This window comes from Fukomys damarensis, unplaced genomic scaffold (genome assembly GCF_012274545.1).
Source record: "Fukomys damarensis isolate Sample0158 unplaced genomic scaffold, DMR_v1.0_HiC HiC_scaffold_33, whole genome shotgun sequence".
NCBI lineage: Eukaryota > Metazoa > Chordata > Mammalia > Rodentia > Bathyergidae > Fukomys > Fukomys damarensis.
Genome location: NW_022900945.1, coordinates 12,280,367 through 12,296,788, shown reverse-complemented (window position 1 = coordinate 12,296,788; position 16,422 = coordinate 12,280,367). Strand labels below are relative to the sequence as shown.

General features: G+C 40.3%; 1 protein-coding gene across 1 annotated transcript in view; it reads right to left on the bottom strand.

The window, feature by feature from the left end:
- Miga1 (mitoguardin 1) overlaps positions 1 to 16,422 on the bottom strand; it is a 69,847-nt gene that overhangs the window by 44,682 nt on the left and 8,743 nt on the right. The window contains exons 4-8 of the mRNA XM_033758065.1: positions 11,016 to 11,193; positions 8,626 to 8,762; positions 6,044 to 6,170; positions 3,837 to 3,970; positions 2,868 to 2,991 (exon numbers count right to left, since the gene is read on the bottom strand). Coding sequence (XP_033613956.1) covers positions 2,868 to 2,991; positions 3,837 to 3,970; positions 6,044 to 6,170; positions 8,626 to 8,762; positions 11,016 to 11,193 — 700 coding nt within the window. The remainder of the gene's footprint in view (positions 1 to 2,867; positions 2,992 to 3,836; positions 3,971 to 6,043; positions 6,171 to 8,625; positions 8,763 to 11,015; positions 11,194 to 16,422) is intronic.

The window sequence follows — 16,422 nt, the reverse complement described above, 5'->3', positions numbered from 1 at the left end:
GAGAGAGAGAGCCACTCCCTTACTAGAATCTTGGCCACAGAGTCAGCTCTTTCAATCCAAAAGTTGAAAAATGGAAACATGCAATATGCAAACCATCCTGAAAAGGAACAAAACAGAACAGCTTTATGTCACCAGGAACCTCCGGGCAATAGGAGGCCAAGACACTGCACGGCTGCAAGGAGAGTGAGCAGCTGGTAGCCAGGAACTACCAGGGAGGGACAGGACTCACTCCGTACCTGGTGAATGAAACATCTGCGCTGTGTGTGCTGGGTCCCATTCTGAAAGTCCTGTTTATTAGAGTTCCGAACTGATGGTCATTTCCCCAGAAACAACCTAGCGGTTGTTCAAAAGGGAAGCCCCTGGCACAGAGCTGCTCTTGTCCAGAGCAACATGAACCTAAGCAGAGGCTCTGGAGCAGCAGCCAAGAAACCTTCATATCCTGAAAAACCAGAGACAGATCATGCCAATCTCTCAGAAAGGCCATGGAGGAAAAGAAATTCTGGGCATGTGCCACAGAACCAAACCCAAGACGAGGAGCTTCGCGTGCTCCTCCACACGAGGCCAGTGGAACTGCAAGCAGAGACCGGCAGCCCAGAGGAAGACAGAAGAGCCTCAGGGTCCTCTGCTTCCCCTCCTTGTAGTTCCAATTTTTCCTACTTCTTTTTCTCTGTGCTGTCCTTGCCACTCTCCCATCTTCTCCAATTGTTCCATTTCCATTTTCCATTTCTTTTAAAATTCTTCTCCATTCTCTTACTAACAAAAATAACATTCTAATTAAAATTACAAAATTATAGAAAAATAAATACAAATATGAGGTTTAAAATCACACCCCGCTTGTTTTGAGGCAGTCCTCCTACACAGTCCAGGTTGGCCTCCAACTTGAGATCTTGGTATCTTAGCCTCCTGAGTGCTAGGACTGCAGGAAATTATATTTTCTGACATAAATATTGCCAACATTTTTTTCTGGCCAAAATTTCCTAGATATATCAAAGCGTATGCTAATATGAGAGAAACTATTAAAAATACTCATCACATAAATAATATTTGGTGACAATAGTTTTATGAGAAAGCAAAGGCCAAAGTTAATGGAAAATATACCAGACATGGTGGCGCATGCTCCCTACTCAGCAGGCTGAGGCAGGAGGGTCACCATGAGTTCAAGGCTAGGCTGGGCTACGTGGTGAGTTCAAGGCCAGCCTGCACTGCATAATGAGACCCTGTCTCAGAAAAATTTTATTTTGCTACAGGCTTTCAAGAAATTGACCAGGTTGGCCTCAAACCTATGCTTCTCTTGCCTCAGCCTCCCTAGAATATCTGGGATTACAGGCAGAGGCCACTACACCCAGCTAGATTTAAACCATTTTTGATTTTTTTAAAATGTGATTTTTGTCTTATTTTATATATTAAATATCTTTGGGGATATTTACAGAAGTCTAAGAACAATTTAATTAATCCTTTCTTTTAAAAAACCTTAGAAAAGGAGGGTAAAAAGAATTAAGATGTATTATGTACACATACCAACTTCTTATGAGGTATAATCATTATAAATTGTGACAATATACTAATAAAAAAAAAACTTTTCAAAAGATTTCATTGAAGAAGTTTCCTCCAAGTTCTTTTCTCACTAAAATAGGAGATAAAAATAATGGTATATAAGCCAGGTGCAGTGGCGCAAACCTGTAATCCCAGCACTCAGGAGGCTGAGGCAGCAGGATCACCATGAGTCTGAAGCCAGCCTGGGCTCCATAGTGAGATCCTATCTCAAAAAGAAAAAAAAAAAAAAAAAGGTATAGAATAATGTACGTGTTGTCTATTACCTCAAAAGCTATCCTGCAATTAAAGTGGAGCTCAGGGGCCAGGGGTTTAGCTCAGTAGTGCCACTGCCTTCCTCACAAGCACAAGGACTGGAGACGACCCCTGGTACAAAAAAAAAAGGAGCTCAAACTACATACACATTTCTGAGGCGGTGGGTCTCTCCCCATTATTTTTGGGGGATACCAGGGATTCAAATCAGGACCTTGAGCTTGCCATTAAGCTAAATCCCCGGCCCTCCATTTCCTATTACTGTTTAATTTTTCTCCCTCTGTTACAGTTTAGATCTAAAACATCCCCCAAGGCTCTGGGCAGGACTCCTCCCCTCGGGGTGACTGTGCTGACAGGGTTGACTGGCTGACAGGAGGCGGGGCCTGCTCAGAGCAGAGTCCCTGGGTGCGTGACTTGGAAGGGCCTCTCTCCCCACTTCCTGCTTCCCAGCTTCCAGGAAGTGAGCAGCTTTTCTCTGCCAGACCTTTCCTCCAAGCCTCCTTGCCTTGGAGCCAGCCAACAATGGACTAAGAATGTGAGCTAAAATTAATCTCTCCTCCTTTAAATTGTGGGTGGTGAATGTTCTGCCTCAGGGATAAGCAGTCACACTCTAACACTAACTGAGATATTTTTCATCTAGAATATATTTTTAAAATAATGTCACATTACTGGGTGTGGTGGCATACAGCTGTAACGCCAGGACTGGGTAGGCTGAGGCAGGAGGACTGCTATGAGTTCAAGGGCAGCCTGGGCTACACAGTGAGAACCTGTCTCAAAAACACACACACACACAAAATTAATAACAATAACAATAATAATAATAAAGTCCTACCAATGATGGCTGCTTGAATTTGTACCTTAAAGGAATTAAATTCACTTGAAGCATAAAACTGAAAGAAAAATAGATACAATAGAACTTTTTTCTCTTGACTATTTTATAAAACATATTGGATGTATTAATACATAAGATCCTGAAGCAAATGATTTCAAGGATATAAAAGAGGAAAAGCCTACCTTTTATGAAAACATCTGTATTAGAAAACGGAAATATAAGTCCATCTTACCAGTATCACTGGCAAGGGAATCAGGGTCAGATCCCCCAAGGGTGGCTTCAAACTCCTCCTGGAGACGATACGCTCTTTGCAGCAGAGCTTCAAGTTTATGGATGAATTCAGTACTGATAATATCCTACGGAGAGAAGTAGCATGTGTAGAAATGTTAAAATTTCAAACAGAAAGTGTTTACATTTAAGTAAAAGGCAGGGAAAGAGAAGAGCGTCACAACCGAAGTTACGAGGCCTGGGTTCTAGCTGTGCCATTGGGAAAATGGTCTCGGGTCTCAGGGATTCAGTTTATCTGAAATTAAGGAGTTGGACCAGCTCAGCGCTTCTCAGAGGAAGGTCCCTGGCCAGTGGCATCACTGTCGTCTGAAGACATATTAGAAATGCAGTTCTCTCGGCCACCACATCCCAGTGAATCACAAACCTGGGTGTGGGCCCCCAACTCTGTGTCTCACAAGCCCTCAAGGTGCACTCCCAAGTTTGAAAATTAGCAGTCCATTAAAAGGATCGATAAGGACCAGCAAGTCCAATTCTACCTCTGTGACATTTATGAATACAACACTTAAGCAAATCCAAAGCACAAAACAGGTTTCCAAAAATTAAAGGCTGGGCATGGTGGCACACACCTATAACCCCAGTGACTTGGTAGGCTAAGGCAGGAGATCACAAGTTTAAGGCCAGCCTTGGCAACTGAGCAAGATCCTGTCTCTAAAAACGAAGAGAGGGAATGAGGGGGTAGCTTAGTGATCCTGGGGTTCAATCCCCAGCACTGACAAAAACCTCCTAGAATATGTACAGTCAGTAGATGTGATGAACGATAACTGAACAGAAAATACCCAGAGTCCTTCACGTGGTCCAAAGGGAGGTAAAAAAGAAAAGTTCTTTCAAATGTCAAAGAAATCAAAGACACTGCATTAACAGGGAAAAGTCTGATCCCCTCAATAAGAACACCATGCTCAATGAGTCTCCTCACATCCACGCTCTCCTCAGCGATGGCATCTCCTGCACCCAGCTTAATGGATCCACAGGCGTCCTCTTCAGCCTGCCTGTGGCGGAAGGTTAGCGCCTGCTCCCATCGATGCAACGCCTCTTCGAATAACTCCATACCTAGAAATTGAGAACAGGACAATTGTAAGTAGGGGAAACCCACGCCAAAATAAAATTACCTGGGGTCTGGAGTATTTTCGTACAGTTATCAGTAATGGCACAGTCTCCCTGTGATTTCAGCACCAAAAAATAATTTTATACTTGCTAATATTATTTCACAGTAGAATCTTAATTTCCCAAAATATTCTGGGCCTACAATTCTAGTCCACCAAAACTCAAGACAGAAAATGGTCAGGATGTCTTCCTTCTTCTTTAAAAAGTAACTCAAATGCATATAACACTTAGAATTTTTCTATAACATTAATTCATTGAAAGTTCAACATTAATGGTCAATCTTTATAATCAGACAATTATATATCAAAATGTCCCTCTAAATAGAAAAAACTACTTTACAACTTCTATCAGGCTTGTAAATTCTCAGAAGGAAACAATAAATCTGAGAGAAAGTAGCACAAAAGTCCAAAATGAACTATTTATCACCAGGTATGGTGGTGCATACCTGTGATCCCAGCACTCAGGAGGCCGAGGCAGGGATTGCTTTGAGTTTGAGGCCAGCCTGGGCTACATAGTGAGTGAGTTCAAAGCCGGCTGAAGCTATGTAAGACTGTCTCAAAAAATCAAAAACTGCCTCCCAAGTTTGATCCCCAGTACTAAAAAAAAAATGGTGTCCTAAACCACAATTTCCTGACTTGGATAAATTGGTTGGCCAGAATTAAAAATCTCCAAGGTACACCTATAGGTCTGGCTCTAGTTCAAGCAGGAATTTCATATCCCTTCTTAGAGAAAAATTTTAAGGGTGAAAAAAAGTGACTATACCTCTTTCTTCTCCAAGTAAAAAAAAAAAGCTTATCAAAATAATTATGTACTGGGCTGGGGATTTAGCTCAGTGGTACCCCCGCCTGCCTCGCAAGCACCAGGTCCCAAGTCTGATCTCTGGTACCAAAAAAATAAAAAAAAATAAATAAATATGTACTTTAAAAAACAAAACATATTAAAACTTCAAATTTCCTATACATATAAAAGAAAAAGGTCTTTTAAAAGCTGCTCAAGAATCCAGAAAGACATTCTCAAGGGAAGAATGTGTCTTCCTTAAAGTCATTATTTCTTCAGTTACCTGGAGAATCTAGGACCCTAACCAAAAATCTTCAAATGCAATGTAGGCCTTTCCTTCTTGTTGATTTTCTGTAGTGAAGAACCACCTTTCAATTTTCATTCTAAAAAATGTATGCTTTTACGAGACAATTACACCCATCATCCTATTAAAAGACAATTATATCCACTCTCCTTTCTGCGCAAACTCGTTTCTTCATCCTTTCTTCTCTTACTGTCCTCTCTCTATCCATCCAATTACTTTGGATGAACACAGGAAGGATTACCCAATAGCAGACCTGCCCGGAGATAAGTTGCTTCCTTGGGAAGTATACTGTGTCACTACAGAACATGACTCAGACTACCACGAATTATCAGTTTTATAACATCAAGTCAAACAAATGTCCCCAATCTTTTTAATGCCATCAATTCTAGAAGAGGAATTACAACAAGAGCTGAGTGCTTGGGCCAGGGGACCCACAAGGCTCCTAACCAGAGACTGTTTTAGATTACCTAGTGGACCTAAATCTAATTACCAGTGGCCTCACAAGAGAGAGATCCTGGGAGAGCAGATATGCACAGAGGAAAATGTACTATGAAAACCAAAACAGAGATGGAGTGATGTGGCCACAGGACAAGGAATTCGTGGCAGCCACCAGCGGCTGGAAGAGGGCAGGGACACAAGGAACAGGCAACATACACACGACAGGTACTAACACCTGACTCTAGGTCAGTCATAATAAGCTCAGACTTCTGGCTTCTCAAACTCTGGGTGAGTAAAATTTTGTTGTTTGAAGCCACCAAGTTTATGTACTTTATTACAGCACCCTCAGAAGACTAATATAATTGGTATTTACTATGTATTACATAGCCTGATTTAACAGATATAAAAATCATAGATGCTTTTCTTAGAACAATTCACTTTTTTTACTTTGAAATTAAATATGAGCACAATATCTTAAAACTTTATCACAGTCTTCCTACCCATTAAGTACAAGTTCTCAGGAGTGGTCACAGGAATATTAACAAGTTTAACATCATCTTCGTCTGCTTTGTCCCAGGAGTTAGAATTGCCACAAGCACAGCTGTGACAAGAATTGACACTCTGGACCTAAAATGAAGATTGACAGATATTATTTCAAAGCTTCTCTTACATAGTGTTGTGATCTTTTATATTTACCATTTATATATATAAATCATTCCTAGTAAAACAACCCATGTGATTTGTACCGTGTATAATTCTGATTTCATTCAAATTAGAGGTCTATGACCCTAAGTATTCCAAGTCCCTGTCTGATCAAAAATATACAAGTAGCCGGGCGTGGTGGTGCACACCTGTAATCCCAGCACTCGGGAGGCTGAGGCAGGAGAATCTCTGTGAGTTAGAGACCAGCCTGGGCTACACAGTGAGTTCCAGGGCAGTCTCAACTACACAGTGAGACCCTGTCTCAAAAAACCAAAAAAAACCAAAAAAAAAAAAAAAAAGGAACAATATTTTGAATATAATTTTTTTTTTATCAAAAATCAGGCAGTTATAGTATTAGCTAGCTTATTCTGCTTTTATAACTTTTTTCTTTTTCTCTTTCTTTCTTCTGTTTTTGTTGCTGTTTTTTAAGGCAGGATTTTATTTTGCATTTCAGGGTGGCCTTGAACTCTCTATAGCCCCACCTGGCCTCCGACTCACAGCAATCCTGCCTCAGCCTCCTGAGTGCTGGGATTACAGGCATGGGCCACCACACCCAGCTGTGCTCTTAGAACTCTGGCCATCTCGACTGTGCTAAATGATAATTCAGTGTTTGTCACACAAGTCCTTCCCTAGCAAGGTCCACGAGGCTGATCATTTCAATCACCTCGATGATGCAGATGACCACCAAATCCCTAATTCCAGTTATGTTTTCTTTTGGAAAACCTAGAGCCATTCATTTGCCTACTGGTAATTCTATATGGTTCTTCTGCTGGTGTCTCAAACTGACTCTGTCATAAAAGGACCTCAGCTTCTTCCTACAGGAAAACCCCCTTGTCCCTAGCTCATTTAATACTACTTCCACTCCCATAAATTCTGAAAAACAGAAGTCATCATCCACATATCTCTTCCCATGGCTTTCAGACCCAGTTACCAAGTTTTATGGACCATGTTCCCGCCTTATTAGTGCTGCTGTCATGACCCTACGGTAGGCATCTATGGTACTGCCTGAGAGAAAAACCAGGCAAAGAGAAGTTGGGCATGGTGGTGCACACCTGGAATCCCAGAGCTCAGGAGGCTGAGGCAGGAGGATGGCAGCAAATTCAAGGCCAGCCTAACGTAGGTAGCAATACCTTGTCCAAAAAACAAACAAACATACACACACACTCACACACACATATAAAACAGCTTCAACTTTCAATTGAGAATATCCTACACAGGCACCTCTCTGACTGAGAAAATCTAGATTATGTTCAGTTTTACAGAACTCAAGTCTGCACACCTTTATCTAGACGTTCCTACCCTGGAATATTTAGTATGCTTCTCATGGACATGGTGGTATATAGTTATAGCCTCAGCTAAAGCAGGAGGCTGAAACAGGAAGGTCAGTTGAGCCCAGGAGCTCAGAGCTAGACTGGGCAACATGAGATCCCACTTCTTTAACTAAAAAAAAAAGATGAAGCATATTTTTAGGTATTACAGAATGGGCAGCTGTACATTCCAGGGAAATACAGAGGCAAGGTACAGAACAGAGAATGGTGTTCATCTAGCAGAAGATGAACACACACGCTGACAGTGGTATGTGCTATACCATCTAAAAATACACATAAGAAACTGCTGGTGTTCATCTCCAAGGAGCAGGACTGAGTGGACGAAAAACACATTTCTCATTGTGTATTATCTCACCTGTTCTGTACCAAGGGGCAAGTGCGTGTCCTACCTAATTAATCAGACTCTATTAGATTTAAACAAATGCGAACTTCCTTCCTCACCTGCCAGTCAATACTATATCAAGCGGAAGAAGGGAGTCCTCTAGCTTACCAGTTACTACCTAGAGAATGCTGCGAAGGAACTGAGGAGCCACACGCGGCTCCTTTACCTGCACAGGCTCGCAGACCGAGCACAAGTCCGAATGCAGCGCCGAGCTGCTCTACAGCACAGATCTAGTCTGGACGCAGCACTGCCACACCAAAGCCACCTCACGGGGCCCCGGGGCTCTATCAGTCACTCCGAGCACTCGGAACCAGACTGAGCATCAGCAAGAGGACACTTACTCACCTGACAGAACAAACTCAGCCTGATGATTTCTTAAGGTTCTTTCAGTACTAAGAGTTACAGGTGTGTGACACTTCAGCCGATAGTTAACAAGAGAAAAGTACACATTAAAAAAAGTAAGTAACAGGCCAGGCGTGGTGGCACATGCCTGTAATCCCAGCACTCGGGAGGCTGAGGCAGGAGGATTGCTACGAGTTTGAGACCAGCCTGGGCTACATAGTGAGTTCCAGGCCAGTCTCAACTGCATAGTGAGACCTGTCTCAAAAAACCCAAAAAAAAAAAAAAAAAAAAAAAAAAAAAAAAAAGTAGCAACATATTTTTTACTTACAGAGCCCAAACTCTGTGCAGAACCTGAGTATTTACTGAAAAGTCCTCCATTGGCAAAGTTGCAAGACTGAGATCCTTTGTCTTTGGCAGAACTTAAAGACAATGTCAAATTCTGTCTACTACTGGAGCAACTTGAACCTATTAAACAAACATATTAAAAGTATCAATAATTCCAGTGAAAAAGTTCACACAAAACTACAAGTTCATATTATATGCATTCAGAAAGCTTCTGATTTTTAAAATAACCTCTTTCAATTGCACAATTATTAAATGTAACAATAAAATTTATATCTCTCGCGTTTCTAACACTGCTAAAATCCCCTTCTGCAACGAGAAGTAAATCATTCACCTGATTAACCAGGATGGTCTGGAATGGTCTATTATAATCAGCATAAAAATACTGACAACTATGAACCTTTGAATTATTTTAGAATATAAGCACTTCTCTTCCTGAAATACATCTAAACCTTATCCACACTGCATTACATTGCACTTAGGCAGGGATTTTTGTTGTTGTCATTGCTGTTGTTTGAGACAGGGTACTGCTAAGTCACTAAGCTCACAGGCTGGGCTCTTGAGACCCTCCGGCCTCGGACTCCCAGGGTGCTGAGACTATAAGCCATGTCTATTTTTTTATATTGTTTCCTCTACGCATTTATCCATTCTTCTAGGTCAGACATCTTAGTTTTTCTACCCAAAGCAGTTAAGACCCTCCTAGATTCAAATTCACTTATATGGCCTTTGGTTATTCATTAAACTTTTACATATTTCAATTTTCTTTAAGTATAAAATAGGAAGAATAACAAAACTGCAGTCCTAATTCATAGGAATGCACTAAAAGTTAAATAAAGCACTACATACAGCGCTTTGTTGAGACCCAGTAAATTATCTATAAATGATAACGTTAATTACTATCACATTCACTGCACTTTGCACAAAGTCACTGATTAAAAATGAATCACAAAAGTGTACCATAAATTAAGTAATTTAAAAATAAAAAGAAGCCAGGTGCAGTGGCACACAGCTGTAATTAAGAGACATCTGCCTGGGAAACAAGACCCTGTTTCAAAATTAAAAACAAAAAGGTCCAGGAATGCAGCTGTGTAGGAGGCACTGGTTTTAATCCTCAAGAATGGGGCAGGGGCCACTAAAATACCAAGCATGCTTAAGAAATTATTATTATTATTATTTATTGTTATTTATTGTTATTTTATTATTATTTTTATACCAGGGATCGAGCTTGGGTTCTTGCGCTTGTGAGGCAGGCGCCGGAAACACTGAGCTAAATCCCTGGCCCAAGAAATTATTCTTATTGCTACAATTCAGCAGTATGTATCACTAATAAAAATTACAACTTTTCTTTTTTTTTTGAGGCTGGACTCAAACTCACAGCAATTCTCCTGCCTCAGCCACTGAAATAAATCCTTTAAGGGCCAGAAATTTTTCTAGGATGTTAGATACTAAGGAAATACACAAATATAACAGATAAATAGACAAATATGCAAAACAAAAAAAAAAAACCACAAATATCCTAAATGAAACAGGGAAAACTTTAAATGTTAAGGAACGTGTATATAATTTTAACACTAATCACATATTAAAAATGACAGCACAGATCCATATTTACTGACCTAGAAAGACATCCTTGTTTACTGTCAAATATATTAAAAGCAGGTTATACAATACAGGACCACAATTTTAAATAAATAACGCAGCTGTGTGTGGTGGTGCACACCTGTAACTGCAGCACGAGGGAGGCTGAGGCAGGGGCTTAGCTGCGAGTCTGAGGCCAGTCTGAGCTACACAGTGAGTTTAAGGCCAGTCGTGAACTACATAGCCAGACTGTCTCAAAAAAAAAAGTAAAGAAAAAACATACTTAAATATAAATTTACATATATCAAATTTTACATTTCAATATGATAAGTTAAATGTAAATATAAAGAGACAGAAATACATCAAAAGTATTATCAGGAGTTATTTCTCGGCAGAACTTCAAAAGATTTTTTTCTGTTGACTTATCTGTATATGTTAATCTTTCTAAAATGTGTTTATTAGGGTTTTTTTGGTTTTCATATTGGTTTCTTTTTGCAGTACTGAGATTGAACCCAAGGCCTTTCCAATGAGCTATACCCCCACTCTTTTTTTATTTTTTGAGACAGATTCTTGCTAAATCACTAATCTGCCAGGCGATCCTCCTGCCTCAGCTTCCCAGAATGCTGGGATTACAGGCATGCACCATGCCTGGCTTCTAAAATGTTCTTTATTACTTGTGAGTTAAATAAGAAGGAAGAAAGTTTTGGAGACTAAAACACTGAAACCACTGTACTTCAGCTATCTATGATTTACACATAAACAATCTCTTGCAGACTTAACTCAGTTATTTCCACATACCTTTATCTGATGCTGTTCTTTTAGCATATCCAAGTAGGAGGTGCTCTGGTTCCCATGGTAATATCTTTCCTTTCTTCTTCCCACGTCTTCTTTTAAAATGATGGGCCAGAAAAATTACAGATATAGCACTCACTGCAGTTACCACAAACAACTTTTTAGCTATTGGTGAAAATTTGATCTGGAAAAGACACATTTAGTTGTTTTTTTGGGTTTTTTTAAATCTCTTTTTTACTTTGTTCACTAAAAATAAAGACATAAAAACAATTTATTTCTAATCTATCTTCTTTGCAAGTATTTCAAAGATACTATAAATTTTTTACTCTTTCAATGATGGCCCCATTTGATTTTTGCAAAAAAGTTTTTTGGTTTTTTTTTCTTGGTTTTTTTTTTTTTTTTTGAGACACATGTAGTTGAGACTGACCTGAAACTCACTATGTAGCCTAGGCTGGTCTCAAACACACAGCAATCCTCCTGCCTCAGCCTCCTGCTGGGATTACAGGCTTGGGCCATCACGACTGGCTAGAGAAAGTTTTTAAACGTAACAGTTGGCCTAGGGGTGTAGCTTGGTGGTAAAGCACTTGCATAGTACACATTCAACCTTGGTTTCGATCCCCAGCACTCAAAAAATGTTTTTTTGGTTTTGGTTTTAAGTTTTTTGGGACAAGGTCTCACTATGTAGTCCAGGCTAGTCTTGAACTCCCAGCGATCTTCCAGCCTCAGCCTTCTGAGTGCTGGGATTATAGGCGTTCACCACCACTTCAGATACTCAATAAATGTTACGCAGGGTTCTGAAGTTCTCAAGTAAACAATGTTACTCTCCAAAATGGGAGAACAAAACAATTCAATTCCATGAACATTTTTCAAGCAATAACAATTAATGTAACCAAGTCTTCTTAGTCATGCCAAGATTTTTAATTCTAGAAATCATTAAATCAGACTTTTAAACTCAACCATTTCTTCAATATCTGGAAATTAATTTCTAAACACCACATAAATAAGCCATGCTATTCATGAATCATTCAACAAATAATTACTCCGAATTCTGCAAACGTTCAGGCCCGCTGGGTACTGAGACCTCACTGTACTCAGGAGCGCACACAGCACCGCGCCCCGCTGACCAGGAGGTGAGACTGCTGCCCTCAAGCACTGCGGTAGCAGCAGAGGGTCAGAATCCAGTGTGACAGACGCCATCACGCGAGGACTGAGCACTGACACCCAAGAGGCAAATAACCTTCACTCGGGGCAGACACAGCCACCACATTCACTGGCCAGGCAGTGAAACCACCACACAGAGCTACAGGCCCAGGGGAGGGACACAGAGCTGGGGAGAGTGTCATACCGCCTTACAGCACAAAAAATGCCACACAAAAGGCCGAGATCTCTACTTTTCTTAAATCCAGATCATCTAGACAGAAAATCAACAGAGAAACAGCAGTGTTAAATTGCACCCAGGACCAAAAGGAACTAAAAGACATCTACAGGCCAGGGATTTAGCTCAGAAGTTCCTCTGCTTGCCTCACAAGAGCAAGGACCCGGGTTCAATTCCTGGTACAAATAAAATAAAATAAAAAATAAATCAAAGACATCTACAGAACCTTCCACCCAATGGCAGAACACACATTCCTCTCATCAGCACACAGAACACTCTCTGAGATAGAGCACATGAAAAGCTACAAAACAGCCGGGCATGCTGGCTCACGCTTGTAATCCCAGCACTCAGGAGGCTGAGGCAGGAGGATCCCTGTGAGTTCGAGACCAGCCTGGGCTATACAGTGAGTTTCAGGTCAGTCTCAACTACATAGTGAGACCCTATCTCAAAAAAAAAAGAAAAAAGCTACAAAACAACTAAGATGTGCAATGGATGCTGGGAAATGGGAAGAAAGTTCAGATGGGAAGGGGATCAAGGGAGGAGGCAGGGGGAGAGGAAGGAAGGGACAAGAAAAAAGTGAAAACAAGGAAAAAGCGGAAAGAAAGTTTTTGTACATAGGGAAGGGAGGGGGTTGGGGAAAAGGATAAAATTAATTTTATTTTAAAAAAAGAAAAGCTATAAAACAAGTCTCAACAAACTTTTTAGGGGGGAGGACTTTGAAATAGGATCTCACTTAGCTCAGGCTGGCCTTGAACTAATATAGCTCTGGTGGCAATCTTCCTGCCTCAGCCTCTTAAGTGCCACCACACCTGGCAGAAAGTTTTAAAAAACTAAAATCACATCAAGTATCTTTTCTGACCACAGCGCAATAAAACTACTAATTTAACACCTGATAATACAGTCCTGTAATCCCAGCTCTCTGGGAGACTGAGGCGGAAATATTATAGGCAATGAATAGAAATACACAGTCAGAGAAGGACTGGGCCCTCAAGGAAGTATGCACAAAAAACAGACCTCAGAATTGCGGCTGGAGGCAAATCTGAAGAGGGAGGCCTCGTGATGGAGCTGTGAAGGCCAGGCCTGCAAGCTAAGCAGCAGCTTGAGACTATACCGTAAATAGCAGCACCTGCTCGGGCGGTGCGTGACATCTGGTGCATGACTGGAACCCTGGACCCATCCTCCCCTCCCTATCAAGAATGTTCCGTGTACCTTTGTTATGTGTGTTGCTTCCCTACTGGATCAGCATTAGCTAACCGGCTATACTCGTAACTCTAGAGACTGACTGCAGCTTGGCCCACGCTGTACCCCATTTGATTTTGCTGTGTGAACTACCACTGACAAAGGGCCTCAGTGACCACCCACTCGGGACCCTTCTGCCTCTCAGGAGCTTTCTCTTAGCCTCCTTTCCCCTTGGAATTCATTCTTCAAAATTCGGGGGACACGAACTCGGCACATGTGACACTTAGCAGGTTGGGAGTTATATTTTTCTTCTATCTGGAGAATCATATATTTGAGCCCAGCCTAGGCAACTTAGACCCTTTCTCAAAATAAAATAAAAATGGGCTGGAAATGCAAGGCCTCTGTGTTCAATCTGCTGTACTACACACACATACAGAACCTCAAATACATGTAAATTAACTTTCTCTTGAACAACTAATGGATCAAAGAAGAAACTAAGAAGGAAATTTTTTAATTTCTTGAAACAAATGAAAATGGAAACAAAAATACCAAAACCTGTGGGATATCACAAAAGCAGCACTAAGAAAAAGTTTACAGTAATCAATGCCTACGTGAAAAAACAGAAGGAATTCATTAAAAAAATTACTGCCATATTTCAAGAAATTAGAAAAACTAGAATAAACCAAACCCCAAATTAGTAGGAGGAAAAAAACAACATTCAGAACAAAAATAAATGAAATAGGCTAAAAAAATATAAAAGATCAATGGAATGAAAAGTTGGTTCTTCAAAAAAGATAAAATGGACAAACCTTTACTAGACTCCCAAAGAGGTCTGTGTTTGCTTCCACTGTTACAGCAACACCCAAGACAATCAAGTCATAAAGAGAAAGGACACGGGTCTGTCCGTGAACATGGACCTGTTGCTTCCCCAGTCAGGCCACAAAACACCAAGCAAAATACAGTGGAGCAATGCCTCAACAAGCACGAGCTGGTCCCACACCCACTTCAAAGGTATCCATCTCCTCAATGACCTAAAGACCTCCCGCGAACACGAGAGGCTGATGCAGAAGGGTCCCCATGAGCTGGAGGCCAGTATGGGCTACACAGTGAGTTCAAGGCCAGCCTGAACTACATACACAGGAAGATTCAGTCTCAGAAAACCAAACCAAAACACTGAACAATGCTGTGAAGGAATGCATCTCAATGTATCAAAAGCCGTATATATGAAACCAACACCTAACGTTATACTGAAACAAAAGCTTTTAAACACCTGGAACAAGATAAGGATACCACTTTCATCACTTTTTTGCTCAACACAGATGTTCTAGCCACAATGATTACACAAGAAAAGGGCATCCAAATTGGAAAAAGGGAAGTCAGAGTATTGCTGTTTGCAGATGACGTGATCTTATATATATAGAAAATCTCAAAGACCACCAAAAATATTACAACTAATAAATTTAGTAAAGATTCAGGGCACAAAAGTCAACATATAAGAATCTGTAGTCTTGGTTCAGGAATTTAGTTCAGTGGCACTGTGCCCACCTCACAATCACAAGGTCCTGAGTTAGATCCCCGGCACCAAAAAAAAAAAGAATCTGTAGTCTTGGCGTACATCAATAGCCAATTATCTGAAAATGAAATGAAGAAAGCAATTCCATTTATTTTTTTTTCTCACTGAGTTTATTGGTACATTTTAGGTATACAGTACAGTGACATTCATCATTGGGATCTTGTACCTTTACATGACAGGTCTTGGTTCTCATTTTTTCCCCTTGTCCCTGCCCTCCCTTGACCCCTTCCTCAAAGCCCTCCCATTTACAAACACTTTATTTCTATTTTTTCATTTTGTCCTATTTTTTCTTTTCCCTTATTACCTTTCCCCTACCCTTCCCACTTCCCCTACACCTTTAGCCCTTTTCTTCCTATTTCACATTGTCAATTATCTAGAAATTAGTAAAAAAAAAAAAAAAAAAAAAAAAAAAAAAAAAAAAAACTAAGACTAAATTTAACCAAAGAGGTAAAAGTTCTGTAAAATGAAACTTACAAAGCATTAACTTAAACAACTTGAAAAGGACACATGCACACATAAAAATGAAAACAACAAACCATGGTTCATAGAGTGTACAGATACTGCTAAAACGCTCACACTACCTACAGCAATCTGCAAAGTCAATGCAATCCCAATGAAAAGACCAATGACATTCTTCACAGAACTAGAAAATCCTGAAGTTTCTATGTTAACAAAAACCTCATACAGCCTAAGCAAATTTGAGCAAAAGGAACAAAGCAACAGGCACCACACTAAGTACACTGCAAAGCTGTTATCATCCAAATAGCACGGCACTGGCATAAAGGTTGACACAGAGAACCAAGAGCACAGAGAACGTAAACCCACTCATCCAAAGTCAAGTGATTTTCACAAAGGTGCTAGGAAAACACACTGGAGAAAAGCAGTATTTTTAATAAAGAATGCAGAGCAAGTCAGGTGTCCAACATTCAGAAGAATCAAACTAGGCCCCCCATCTCTTACCAGTTAGTAAAATCAGTCAGTAAAGATTTAATCCATTTTAACTTGAAAGTATGAAATGACGAGAAGAAAACATAGGGGAATGCTTTAGGACTCCAAAATGGGTGATGTTTTCTGGACAAAACCCCAAAGCACAAAACAAGCAAACACAGACAAATACATCAAAATAAAAAGCTTCTACAAAGCAAAGGAAACCACCATTACAAGGAAAAGACAACCTACAGAATGGGAGAAAATATATGAAAACTAACATCTGACAAGAGCTCAATATCCAGAATATATAATGAACTTAAAAAAACTCAGTAGCAAACAAAAAAAAAAAAAAAAAA